General features: G+C 42.2%; 1 protein-coding gene across 2 annotated transcripts in view; it reads right to left on the bottom strand.

The window, feature by feature from the left end:
* ANTXR2 (anthrax toxin receptor 2) overlaps positions 1–13377 on the bottom strand; it is a 126080-nt gene extending 112703 nt beyond the window's left edge. For both annotated transcript variants that reach the window (XM_009279313.2, XM_009279315.2), the window contains exons 1-6: positions 13309–13377; positions 10229–10300; positions 3069–3150; positions 1919–2026; positions 1753–1821; positions 832–912 (exon numbers count right to left, since the gene is read on the bottom strand). In XM_009279313.2, coding sequence (XP_009277588.1) covers positions 832–912; positions 1753–1821; positions 1919–2026; positions 3069–3150; positions 10229–10293 — 405 coding nt within the window. In that variant the 5' untranslated portion in view covers positions 10294–10300; positions 13309–13377. The remainder of the gene's footprint in view (positions 1–831; positions 913–1752; positions 1822–1918; positions 2027–3068; positions 3151–10228; positions 10301–13308) is intronic.
* Positions 13378–14048: the final 671 nt, after the last annotated feature.

Raw genomic sequence — 14048 nt, 5'->3', positions numbered from 1 at the left:
TATGTGGGTAGTTTCCTTTTTTTATTTAAAAAAAAAAAAAAGGGGGGAAATGAATTATAGTGGGATCTCTCTCAGAAAAAGGATTTCATTATTGTTTTTGACTTGACTTTTGACAGTAAGCTTTTTTCCATTGTGTTGCCTACATGCAGCAGCAACACTGTTAACCTTGCATAAAACACACAGCTTTTAGTTTAAGATGAGGCAAATAAATTAGGTCCCCTCAACCAAAGGTGTCTTCCTGGCACACGGCTAAAATACTGTCAAGCCACTGATCACAACCACAATGTTCCTCTTGCTTTGATCCCTTCTTACAAGTCAGAGTAATCAGTTGAATGGCCTCATCTCACTGATGGGAGTTTATCATGGCATGCTGAAAAAAAGGAACTGAAAGTCTTATCACTTACCAGGAAAACAAGTGGTTAAAGTCAAGGCTAAAGTATGTATTTAGAATGCTGCTCCGTATACGAAGATTTGGGCAACTCCTAAACTGCACTCATTCCTAATGATTTTAACCAGTTGTTCTCGGCTCTCCTGGAGCAACAGCCTTGATTTTTTTCAGACTAAACCTATAGCAGCCATTCCGCAATGCATCCCCCTCAAACTCACTGCACTTCTATGGAGTCCTCAAACTCCACACGAGTTCTGAGCATGAATAATTGCAGGAGTGGCAGGCAATGTTAATTTACAGAACTGCATCTCTAAGATAAGGAGGAGAAAACTAAATATATTGCAATTACTGATTTAGGAACCAATTCTGCCTGGAAAAGTAAGTGGGACTGGAGAGTATGCTGTCATCTTGAGGAAATGTTCAGCTTATTGCCCGATACTCACAGAATTGATTATCCCCTTAAGTGCTTGGAATCCTCCAGTGACAGGGAAGACTTGCTCTTTCGTGTCAGCAATTTTTTCAAGCTTTGGAGAGAAAACGCATGCAAACACATGAATCATTTGGCAAACTAAATTCACCACACTGCTTTTCACCCTTAAAATGTAAATGGATGTCTAAAAACAACTCCCATCAACTCTGCAAAGAGAAGGAAAATTTTGAGTTCCCTCAGAGCTAACTATGACTTTTCTAAATGGGCGGACTTACTACAACCTACTGCAGCTAACAAAATGGTACAGCGGCCAGCCATCATGTCAAACCACCACACTAAAGAAACCTTTTAGGTACTGTATCTTGGCAGTGATTTTGTAACTCTTTCCAGAATTACCTTCCCTGTTTGCTCTGCCTTCCATTAAAAAGCCTTTCTACGCACCTTCTGTAGTAAAGCGTCTTTTGTACGCTTCTCCATTTAAGTCACTTGAATGGTACAAGAGTAGCTACAGCCTTCATTAGGACAGAGCAACTCTGGAAGAGCTTTCAGTCAATGAAGGACATGGATCCTTCTTTCTTTTTCTTATCCCGAGGCTGTTATACACGCTGCTTGAAGCTTGTCTATAGCTACTCTGTTCACGTGACCTGTAACCTAATCTGGTTGCCATCTTAATGAAAGGGGTTTTGCCTGCATCCTTTCCTGCTGGCAGCTTCCAGTTAGCAAGGGTATTTCCAACAGGTCTTCTCGGCGATGAAAGTGACACCCACACATTCTATTTATGTCTGTGTACACATCTGAGTGTCTGCTTCCTGAGCCAGAGAAGACATTATACTGCCTAATGTAAGTAAAATTAATTTCTGTATTACTTAATATTAACTGTATAAAACCCTGCGACAAGGTACTGCCTAGTAATGTAGAATAGTAACGTTCTTACCTGTTCTTGTACAAAATCAAGGACGCCAACACAGTAAACTCTAGCTCCCAGCTCTCTGGATTTCTTTGCCTGCCCCAGAATACAACAGAGGAATAAGCGTTTTTTTATTCAACAGGCAACACCCAAACTCTTTAGAATATAACATGCATTTTCACCCAGCGCTCACCTCTTTCTCGGCATACAAGGGAATCTGACCATCTAGCTTGCCATCTGTCAATGCAATTATGATACTAGAAAACCTTGAGGCTCCTTGCTTCGCAATTTGCACGTTGGCCTGAAAACAAAAAATATTTATCCAGCTTAAAATTGCACCTGAACTTTTAACCAAGATGCATCTTCTAAGTGAATATAGCGTCTGAAGCAACACTCAGCCTCATCTTCAAACCCATCTCCCGTGACAATCCTCTGCCTCCCTTTAACTCACTGCTAACAAGGAAATCATTCATCGGTGTTTTCCAGTCACCAGTGAGCCCATCTCCGAAGTGCTGGGGTCACTAACTGATCAACCCTTGGAAACACTTGATTCTTTCAGGACAGACAGTCTCTGAGTTGTGAAGCTCACTTCTCTTTAGATCCACCATAAGGTTTACTTTGCTACCCCCCGTATTTCAAATGCCAGTCAGTACGTTCCAAGATATAAAAAGAATGGCTTAAAACTAAGTATTCTTTTTAAACAGCAACAAACTTCTGTTTGCCTAGCTTTTCAGCCCGCAGATCACAATTACAAACTTGGCTCCATAGGCGTTAAGGAAGAAACTGAGTTTCTATCCGTAACAGTGAAAACTTAGATCCCTACCTTATCCCTCACCTTCAGGGCCTGATTCTTTCAGCAAAGTCGCAAAGTACACTTTAACCGTACGTCTCAAGAAAATATAAGCAGTTGGGAACTCCACAATTAAGATAGTCCGAAATTAAGACCATTTGTCTTGAAAATGCTGATCTGTGCAGTAAACTCTCTGTAAGCACGTGCTCTAGAAGGCACTGTTAGACTCGCAGCCCTACAAAGCTGTGTGTGACTATTTACCATGTAATTGGTATGCTGTGCTAGCTGTTAAATTCATGACAAAGAACCGCTCTCTGCTGCGAAGGATCAAGTAAAAGAAATTCCATATGGCAATTTTCTATGATGGCTGATCTTCTGCATGGGATTTGCATAGTATCTGGACAATCTTGAGACCGCTTAGGAAACCAAAAAGATTCGAGTATAGCAGACTGAGGCATACAATCAATCCATTTACGTTACAGGTTGTTGCTGTTGTTATCCAAAGGGTGAGAACAGAGGTTATTTTGATTGCAAGAAGATGAGTAAAACCTACCTGTTTTAATCCTTCATGTATATATGTGTCACCCGCTGGTTTTACTTCCTCCAAATCCTTAAGACCTTTCTTGATTTTCTCTCTGGAAACAAAAAAGGTTAGAAGACTGTTAGCGTGATTTGAAGTGGGGAAAGGGGTTAGTTTATTGATGGAAAAATCAGTATTTGTCATAAAGGAGATCTGAAATTACAACCTGTAAAATATAGCACTTAGCTGAGATACCATGTGGAGGCAGATTTTGTATTCACAACGGAAGCGGCACTGTGGTAACAGATATTTTAGACCTAAATAACACAATATGCCTCAGTGAGTCAAAGAGCTAGAATCAAGTGAAATGTTTCAGATGGAGCAGATATTGCAAAGAAGTGGCAAAGCCTCAGCATTAAATAGCCCGTTGGAAATTGTTATATTAAGTCTACTTTGCTCAGTTAAACCAACTTCACTTCTAATCGCACTGCAATTAAAAAAGAAATCCCCTAAAACAGCAGTTCTATTTCTAGAGAAATCTTCCAGGTCAATATGCAGGTATTTAATGGGGTAGGACAGAATTGCAATAATGAAAATCTTCTCCCTTAAAAAATAAGTATCAATAGGCAAATGCAGCATTTGCAAGACACCTCTTGTATCCATGGAAAGGGACTAGGATTAAGGATAGTTTTTGAAATTTTTGGCTGTCACTACCTTTCTGTGTGACCTTTGACAAGACATCATACTTACACAGGTCACGGTTCACTTATATTTAACAGGAGGATAAGGCTGTGTCATGATTTCTCATGGGCCTTTAAATAAATCCATCTCTGACTGTGAGATGCTCACTTAACTATGATGATAAGACTGAAGAAGCTGGTAGGTAGCACGAAAGGAATTATTTCCAGTGAAACGAGTATGAGTGGGGGAAAAAAAGGCGGAGAGACTTTACTGAAACAAACAAATCTGGAAGTTCGTAATTCTTATGCAGGCAAAGTTCCAGCAAAGCCCGTGGGAAGTTGTGCTAGGAAAGGACAAGTGAAAACTAAGTAGGGACAAAATTCGGGCCAGAATATATAGAACGCTATAACAAATATAGGTGACAAAGAGGAAACCAGCAGGGGTGAGGAGATGGAGGGAAAATACGTTGCAGGATGCGTGAAAGCTTTCCTTAGGGCAAACAAAATGAGAAAGAATGCATATGCCGCTCTGCCTGAATGCCACCCACTAGTCATTTGTTCCGCTGATGGGCTTTCTCTATGTTTAGAAGCTCTGTTCCAAAGTACGATCCATAGCTGTAATAAGCTCCCAATCACAGGATCAACCAATACAATCAGGGCAGGGGGAGAGAAATGTGGCATTGAATATATGGAAGAGAACGAGTTATGTAAGATAATACAATCTGTTTGATCCAAATATTTTACATTCAGCATCTATAGAAACAACTTGAAACTGATTATGTATGAACGCAGATTATAAACCACATACTTAGTGCTTGCCAGAAATGAGTGGCAGCACATCACAGGCGTTAGTGTTCTGCTGCCAAGAAACAAGCAGCAACTGAAGTCCCAGTTTTCTGAAACAGATTTCATTTTGCAAAAATAGCTTTTGTACGATCAGTTCAGTTTTATTTATCTAAAATGTCTTGTGACCCGGTCACACAGAAATCTCTGGTGTTTCCAGGCCTCTGCCTACAAGGCGTTCCAGGAAAATCTTTGGCAGCATGAGCTTTTTTAGCTGCATTTAATCAGTCACCATCTCTTTCCCTCGGGGCACATCTGTACTACATAGGCCCAGCCAGATGTGAACAAGCTCCACCCGTGCTCCGAGCTGGTCAGGTACGAGCGAGTCCTGGTCTGGATGTCACAAGGCCAATGTGGGTGCAGGACTTGGGGCCCCAGCAAATGAGCCACATCAGACAGCAGGAGAGGTTAGTACAATCACGCTAAAACTCGCACCCACCCAGTTTGGAGGGTGGGCACCAGGAGCTCCTGTGTGCCTGAATCATTCTGATAATGGGACTCTCTTTAGTCAACCAGCCGTAGCATTTTGAAGCCCTCATTCCTGCTCTTCAGTGCTCTCAAAACTCTCCTTTCTCCAGTTTCTGTAATAATTTTTTGTAGCCACAAAAATCCACAGAGAAGGTCTCGTTTTAAAACTCATCTGTACTGAAATAACAGAGCCATGACCTCAGTCTGTGTGTCTGGACACTACCGCAGTACAGTTCGGTAGCAGTGATAAAGGCTGAAGGGCCATTGGCTTCATGGTTTAAGTCAGACAAGGGAGGGAGGTGGAAAAAGCAAAACAGAATCAGCAACTTGCAGCCTGTCTGTGTTTGGGCTCAATGCGTACAAATTTAATATCTGTTCCCCATTCAGCATATGCGCTGCATCACATCTCTCTTTTTTTAGAAAAAGCACGTCTAATTTTTAATAGCTACCCTGCCTGTTCTCTCTTAAGCTTTGTAACTACTTCAGATAATTCTTCCAGCAGCAGCCAGACAAACACAACCATGGCTACAAGCTCTCCGTCATTTTGCTCTGCGGGTTCTTTTTTAGCTAGTCCGTGAACAGGGGCGGCAGGCGTAATCCCAGCCCGGCTGAGGTCAGGAAAGGTTCCCGTGGCAGCTTCAGCAGCGCTCACTGCTCTCTGAGGAACTCTGCTGAGCTCTACCTCGGGGAGCAGGACCTTGCAGCAGCATTACACACCTCAGCTGCAGAGGGCTTGTTTGCTGTGAGGGAGGCTGTGCCAACTCTGCTGTGAGGCATACGGGCCTATCTACAAACACTGCTCCCTGCACGGGCCAAAGTCTACGCCGAGCTCGTCTTGTACCTTCACTGCCTCTCCAAGGCAGGGCACTGCAGAATTAGGTTTAGAATTGAAAACAGACCATTTAGTAAAGAGAGATTACAAAGCAGCCCAGCTTTGCAAACAACTGAAGAAATCAATTTAACATAAATTGAAATGTAGCAGCCTCTCCTTACCTGAGCATGTTCCACAATTAAGATTTACTTTCAGGTCTAAATGTAACTGTTTGCCTTTCCGAGTTCGAATTACGCCGAGGCAACTATCACCAGTTTACAGGAGAGGTTTCTCTGCATAAGGTCTGTTGCACCAAGCTGCAAGCTTTTATTTAGGCAACTCAAGAGGTACTGTTTTCATCACTGTTTAGTATTATCTCTTGCTTTAAGTAAGTTTAATTGACACGATGCTAAAAACAGTGTCGTCAGCATGGTAGGACTACTGATGTTGTGAAGGCATCGCCCTGTTGCCTCGCGTAGACAGGACCACAGCCAGCACTCGCTGGAAGCGGAAGACAGGTAATAATACTTCCTTCTACTGCGGCAGGATGTAGATCATAACCCCATTTGAGAGGACCAACGATAAAGCTACAGACCAGTTACGAAGCACAAGCCACCTTAGTTTCTCGGAGACACGATACTGTCTTTGAGAGTAAGAACGCTTAACAGAAAGGGACGATCGTTTGCCTTATGTGCGTCTTCAACGTGTACAAAGAAAGGCTTATACTTGCTAGAAAGCAAAGCATGCTTGAGGACCGAATCTTAAAAACCATTCAAATCCCTGCTTTTTTTTTTTAGGAAGAAAATTTTGCGCTTGTACATAAGTGCTGTGGAGGTTAGAACCAGCTGAAATTGTCACGTAAGCCTCAGGTCGTGCTGATTCAGTTGGGCAAGGGGCTAGCCGTGTATGAAATGTTGAGTCTCCATTAATATCCATGCAGTTTTAAGTAGTGGTGTTCTTAGCTCTTCTGGATGGGGGACAGTATCTTACATTTCTTTTCCATGTTGCATTCTACCTATTGAAGTGCTGGAATCTTGAATCATTTTTCAGTGTGTTGAGAGTATGAGCACTGGCAGGGAAACTGTGATTCCCAACGAGCATGTATTTATCATCAGGAATGAGGCTACGTGCCTGCGAGGCAACGTACTTCGTCTCTAACAAATAAAGGCAAACAAAACAGGTACTTTGGTTTTGCTGCTAAGAAGGAAGTATAACAACAGGAGAACACACAAACTTGTTAGTGAAACAAAGGGGGGGCAAGAAAGTATTCTTTAAGAAAGAGAGGGATGGTTACATCCCTGACGAACAGAGCTGTCGTACTGGTGAAAGTAAATGCTGCACATCAGCCTCCTCAGATGCGTAATTTGGAGGAGGTTCCTGCTTTCTACACCTCTCAAATACTACAGAGGGCTCGGTACAATTATAATAATTATTCTGCTTCAAACTTTAGGCGTCCTGCATGGGCTCCAAATGGAAAACATGTAGGTGGCTGACTTTGCTGTACTTTATAGGCTCAGCAGAACTTGCTCTCTGCAGATGGCTCTATTTTGGCAAGCTTCTTGAACCAAAGCGTAGGGTTAGCTCACGTGACAGAAGCTCAAAATGCATAAATGTCTTGCTAGATTACGTGTGTCTGTGCAATAAATGAATAGTCAGTGCTCCACCAGACTATGGACAAGCACAGTAAGGTACAGTTGGTTACGTACCAGGAACTTAAGCGTCCTATTTTTCCACCTTCATTAATACAACCTTTCCTTAGCTCCAACAGGAGTTTCACCTAAGCAGAGTCAGCAGGGCTAGTCCTGGCCATGGACGTCGGTCAAATGCTGCAGAAGCAGGTTTACAGAAACCTGAAATTCTGCTGGCCAGCACACAGTTGGCCAAAAGAGAACGCAGACGACATTGTGCCATCTGAATGATACTCGTAAGTGTATCCGCTTTTCCAAACAACTTCCTTTTCAAAACTGGTTGCAAAACTGAGCCCCAGATGTGAATGCACAAATCTTTACTTAGCACTTAGCGTACAGGCTCCAGCTAAACTTCACAGGGGAAACATGTTATCCCTAAAATGGGATATATGGGTGTTATTTTTATTCTATGTATTTTTTTCCGCATTGTGTGTACTGTGGTTAACAGTGACTTCTGTTTCCAGAGTTATTCACATAGCACTGTTCATAGTCACAAAATATTTGGTAATCTCAGGGCTTTGGTGCTATGGTGTGGGTTTTGGTATATCCACAGCTTTATTATGCAGTAAAAACCAACAAGAACTTTGTGCAAACAATTAGAAGCCTAAGGCTTTCAAAACAAGTAAGACTTCCCTACTTTGAACTAACTGCTGGGCATGAATTGTGGTTTCCTGACGTCTGCGAATTAGCAAGTAAGCAAGGGGAAAAACGTCCTTGCAAGTCCAAAACGCACATAAAAAAACCAAGGCCATAATATCCCATAATCACACACACATACACACCCATCCCCAAAACTGCACTGTACTTAGCATCCTCATCTTCTGTTTGGAACAATGGGAGTTAGACATTCCAAGTCATTTTCCTCTGTTGACTTCTTTATTACTTAAAAGGACAGCTGTTCCAACTGTATCTATCCATTCTTACCTATGTACATATGGTCACAGTTACTAACGTCTCCTTTTCATTCTCCTTATAATTCCTCCTAAAGAATAAGCGTAGTAATTTCCTTTCCCCTGCCACGCTCACAAAAGCATCAGCAAACCTTGCGTTAAAGAAGAGTCCCACAGAGGAACTCACTAGAACTCAGGAAGGTTCGTCCTGTGCTTTAAACGAGGCTTCCGAGAAAAACATGGTTCTTGCCATGGCTTAAAGTGTGCCATAGACATGTAATGAAAAAGGCGCTTGTGTTTCCGTGGCGGGGTTCCAGAGTTCTGCCCAAGCATTCCAAGTGGTCTGTATGCTATCAGTGCTGACTCTCCATGCTTGATAAGGAATAGGCCACTGACAGGGATTAAGGGCCTATTGAAATCGAGAGAAAGGATCTCATTGACTTGAGCAGTCCTCAGAACAGGCTTGTGTCCTGTGGTATGTCTCTCTTGTGTGTCCTCTCCTGACCTCTCTCAAGCCATCTGGAAGAATGGCTTATAACCTTGTCTCTCCCTGCAGAGAGCAGATCCAGTATCCAAGTCCGGGTGGGGGGAAGTGAAAACTCGGCCGTTCTTAAGTCAGACCACTTTTTAAAACGCTAAAACAGGAGGGGCTTAGAATTGGGTCTTTAGACATCCTATTTCTAGGATGTCAGCATACATTACTGTAGCGTGACACGTTTGTCTGTTGCCCATGACAGGCCTCTTCAGTAAGTCTTGTACTTGCTATTACGTATTATTTAAAAAAAAAAACAAAAAACAACCACACAGTAAACTAACTATGGCAGACCGCATTTTGTATTGACTACTAAAGGGAGCAGAAAGGAAGGACTACCTCACCTCCACCCTGCCACAGTTCGTTAAAATGATTCCTAAATGGTTTAACCACATGTTCAAAAATCCAAAAAGTTGTGCAGTGTTTTTAGCTTCTGGACAGAACGGAGAGAGAGAGGAGGTCGTGTTGTTTTTGACAAAGCTGAAAGGATACTGAAGGACTGTGACGACAGTGCAACTGTCCTCTGCTGAAAGCACTGATTCCACAATATCATTTTCCAATTCCTACGATTTTAGTAGTTAATTTTACAACGGTCTCTTCCCCGCCTGGTTTTCTCCTTCTGTTTCCCCCCACCTATCCTTGACCTATTCTAGCTGCTAATCCTTATTTGCTTTAGAAATCAGAGCGAGCAGCCTTGAATTTCATTGCCTTTGAAAACACCAACTAAAAGGAAGAGTTCAGGCACATCCATACATCATCACAATGCCAGAAAGATCTCACACCTTTCAAGCTGCACCAACTCCACTGTCTAAAATTGATTTTGAAGTCCTGATTTGAAAATACAAAATTAAACACCTACCTTATATGAGATTATGGAAAACATTAATTTACTATTGTATGCTTTACCTAGACATGAAAAAATACTGAAGACTTATCTACAGGCGTTGCTTTACAAACGTAAAAGCAAGAATCATTTCTCCTGCTGTGCCAAGGAAGATGCAGAGTCATGCAGAGATCAAAACATTACTTGCAGCTGTTCTGCAAAGCAGTGGCAGAGTTCACATCAAGAATTTATTTCCCATCATTCTTCTCCTTCCTTTTTTACTAGACTATCCATTGATATGTTCACAAAATTAAATCCAGCTCTGCACAGAGGCTTCGTGACTGGCCACCGCTTAAAGGTATCGGTTATTGTTCGCTATCTGTTACTGTTCCTCTGATTTAATAAGAGCCCTTAGGGGGGAGGAGGGAGAGGGAGAATTAGAAAAGCAGTGCACTAACCTGTCTCCAGTTAATGGCATAATGACGTGTGCCTGGGTGGAAAACACGATAAACGATAATCTCATCTTGGGGCTTTTGAAAAAGGGAAAGCGGAAAAAAAAATACATTTTAGACAAATGAAGAGAAATGTACAGATGCACAGCATTTCATTCACTTATTCATGCTTCATTAGTATCATCTTTATCCTCCAACTTCCAAAGAACGTACTTTTGAACTACAAACCCAGAATGAGAGAGGAATTAAAGGATTTCTGCCCATCTACTCCTTACCCAGATGCTTTGAGAATGAAGCAACAGAATTATTATTCTTTCTTGCCTGACTAGACTCTAGATCAAGACATGCCAAGCTTAACAGTTAAGATCTCATGCGACCCAACTGAAAGTGAACTTCGTAGGTTGTGATCTACCAACGTACAGAAGGTAACATATCCTTTTATATTTTCGTCGTCGCTGGTGTAAAAATAAGTCAGGGACATAGACTCAGGGTACACTCTTGCTCCGGGGTATTAAACACGGACACATTCAAAAGTCAGTTTCCCCTTTTTAAAGGTTGATCCTGACATAATGTAAATTTCAAACTGTGCTTTTTGGTCATAAAATCATCAAAGTCAATGAAACAGTGCTTTATGACTGATTCATCTCTAAAGAAGTAGCATGACAAACTCTTTCAGATGTTTTTGTTTTGGTGACATGGAGTTGTGACACTTAAGATCAACTTCCATAAAAGTATCCAGGGCAATGTCATTATAAAAAGCAATACTGTAAGAATTTATTAAGGAATTCAGTCTTTTTTTGAAGAAGCCCACCTGTCTCTGCCAACAAGATTACGAGGAATTATATCCAACTATCAGTGGAAAATGCACAAGAACCGATGCTCTGGAAGCCCAAGACAGTAACTTTCCTAAGGTAAGTTGTAACAACATCTCTCCTACCTGCTTTTAATTTTTATTGATGACACTTTCAATATATTCAGTAATTTTATAATTCACTGTATATGTGTATCACCATTCATTAATCAGGTTAATGTCGGTAAAGACATGACACTTGTAAAGATGAATGACCATACATTTTCAGTTCGCTTAGGTCAATGACGCAACTTAAAATTATTGACATCATGGAAATGTAAGTACTGGGCAAGTCTTTGCACAGAACTGCACAGATCTTGGATTTAAGATCCAGTCTTGCAGTCTATCCGTTATGGCTCTGAATACAAAAATCTGAGATGCTCTAAATTAAATTATAATCTAAGACATGGGATTGTCAATCTTCCTAGCTGCCTCAAGCAGTTGCCAAACAAAAAACAAGTACTTGCAATCCCAGTCTCTGGAAATTACATCACCGCCTAGCCCAAGTGACGTGAGACTTCCCTATTTGAGATGCAACTCTCTGTGCGTAATAACCTCAAAGTTACGATTTAGGTAACTTGTCTTTATGACAACGACAAACTGTCCTCTTCACAAGACGTCCCATTTCTGTTTCACTCTCTGAGCACTCAGACACTGTGACGATGGAGGAGGATGATATGAACGCACCCATTAGACATGATAGCCCTGCCAGGCGCAGGCCTTTCAGAACCAAGATAATCAGCATGCAGCGCTATTACTGCAAACGTGCATGTTACAGACAAGTCAAACTGGAGAGCAGATGCACCACCATGAATTAGTTCTTCAGGTGAGGACTGAAGGGAAGTGCTACCAATTGGTTCTTTGCCTTCTTCCCACAACTACTCTTTCCAATTTATGAAAGGGCAAGGTCGAATGACTCCATGCCCTATTCTGAAAGTGTACCGAGGCCTGAAGGCAGGACAAAGCCTCGTCAGCCTTTAGAGGCACTCCAGCCCCATCAGGGAAACACAAGGGGAGATGTACTGTTCAGGCTCCCACAAGAGCCCAACAACCGCCATACTGCGAAGGGTTTGTGCCAGATAAGGCTGAGTCCTCAGCACCCGGACACCGAGCAAGATGCTCGTAGGTTGGACTGTCTGGCTCTGTCCGTTAATTGATCCTGCTTTGGTATGAAAGGTCAGCAGAGTAACTTGCCAACTCAATAGCTTTATTTCAGATAACGCAGCCAGACCACTACACAACAACTGTTGCAAAAAGGAGCATCATTTGGCTGCATAAGATGATGAACTGAAAGATTTACACTGAACAAGCACCACCCTTTCAGTGGGGGCAAATGTATTTTTTTACCACTCGCTGAAAAGAAGTACCGCTTTGGTATCCTCAGGCTCCTTTTTTTTTTTTTAATTCTAGAATTTACAAAATAACTTTCAAAAGTTTGTGTCACCCACTTTGTTTACAGAAGATTTGCTTTTTACAAGATGAATGTAAGCAATATTTAATCATGCAAGCCTAACTGTGTCCCTTTATTAGCAAGCCAGGATTATAATTGCCCACTGCACTTCATTTTCCTTAGCAAAAACTACCACAACATCTATGTCTGTGTCTTTGGGGGGCTTCCTTTGTTTTACTCTGGTTTGGTTTTTTTTAAAGCAAAATGCTGCATCACAGTAATCCTCAGCTGTTTGTACAGAGTACAGTCAGCCAGTATTTACAAAAGCCGCTTCTGTGGCAGCAATACTCGCCAGATAATACTGCTAGCCAGGTACAAAGTTGATTACATAGATGTACAACAAATCTACTGTTAACATGGCATAAACTTTGTGTATGTTTGAGCTTGAAAGATACTCCCTTCTTTTTGACCTGCACCGTATATTTACATATATAGAGACATGTATTCGGATTGCCTTCTTTATATATATCTCTCAAAGCAATATACAAGAAGTACTGCATCAGAAATGAGGCACGTGGCTCATGGAAAAAAAAGTATAAAAAATCATCAAATTACACCTGAGAGCAGTTTTAGAGATGAAGTATTTAAAGATGTAATTACCACCTTTTTACTGAGCTCCAAACATGAAAAAATGAAGTAAAAGTTTCCAATATTTTTCCAGCAATTTGGTCACTAGAAAGTCAAACTCTTAACATGTTTGTGAAACATATCTACGGAGCTTACAAAAGCATGGGGGTTTTTTCAACATATCCCAGTGTTATAGATGTCACAAGGAGCAAAACGCACCTCACAAATCTTTCCGTCAGCTGATTTACAAAATCAAATATTTCATGCCAGTTCTGTGCTACGCTCCCGGATCTGAAAAGAAAACAGAAGCACGTTAGTAGGCCTTATTTAAGGAAGCCAGGCAAGGAAGGGTGACACTTTCAGTGGGAGTATTAGACAATACAGGACTATTTGGTTTTCTAATTATTTCAAGTTACCACCAACCCCGGCTCAAGGTGGTATTTGCACGTGATTTTTGTCACGATTTGTCGAGCTAAGGCATGGCAAAACGCATACATTAAACGGCACCCCGTAGTGAAAAATACATAAACAATCTTGCCGTGAGGCCCAGCAGCGTCGGTTCTCTACCAAACCGAAGTCCTTGCTCCTCCTGCTCCCCCCGCAAACGCAGGGCGTGCTGATGGCGATCTGTTATGTACAAACTTCACCACAAAAACACGATAATCAACAGCTGTTGAGGGGGAGGGGTGGCAGATGCTGCCACCGGTCGCTCGGGCTGCCTCAAAAATGTCCACCCATGTACTTTCGATCAGAAAATGTACCGTCGTTAAAATCCTCTTTCCCGCGGACTTCACAATTTCCACGGACGCGGGGGGGCGGGGGAGGGGATCAAGCCCACCCCGACCCTCCCCGCCACCCCGCAGCGAGGCCACAGCGAGAGCCGCAAACTTTCTGCGCGCCTCCCCGTGCTCCCCGCTTCAACACGGACGTTACACCGACGCCCGCCCGCGGACCCCCCC

The sequence above is a fragment of the Aptenodytes forsteri genome, unplaced genomic scaffold (genome assembly GCF_000699145.1).
Source record: "Aptenodytes forsteri isolate BGI_AS27 unplaced genomic scaffold, ASM69914v1 Scaffold467, whole genome shotgun sequence".
Classification (NCBI taxonomy): Eukaryota; Metazoa; Chordata; class Aves; order Sphenisciformes; family Spheniscidae; genus Aptenodytes; species Aptenodytes forsteri.
The sequence above is the reverse complement of the archived record's forward strand: the minus strand, read 5'-3'. Positions and strand labels throughout refer to the sequence as shown.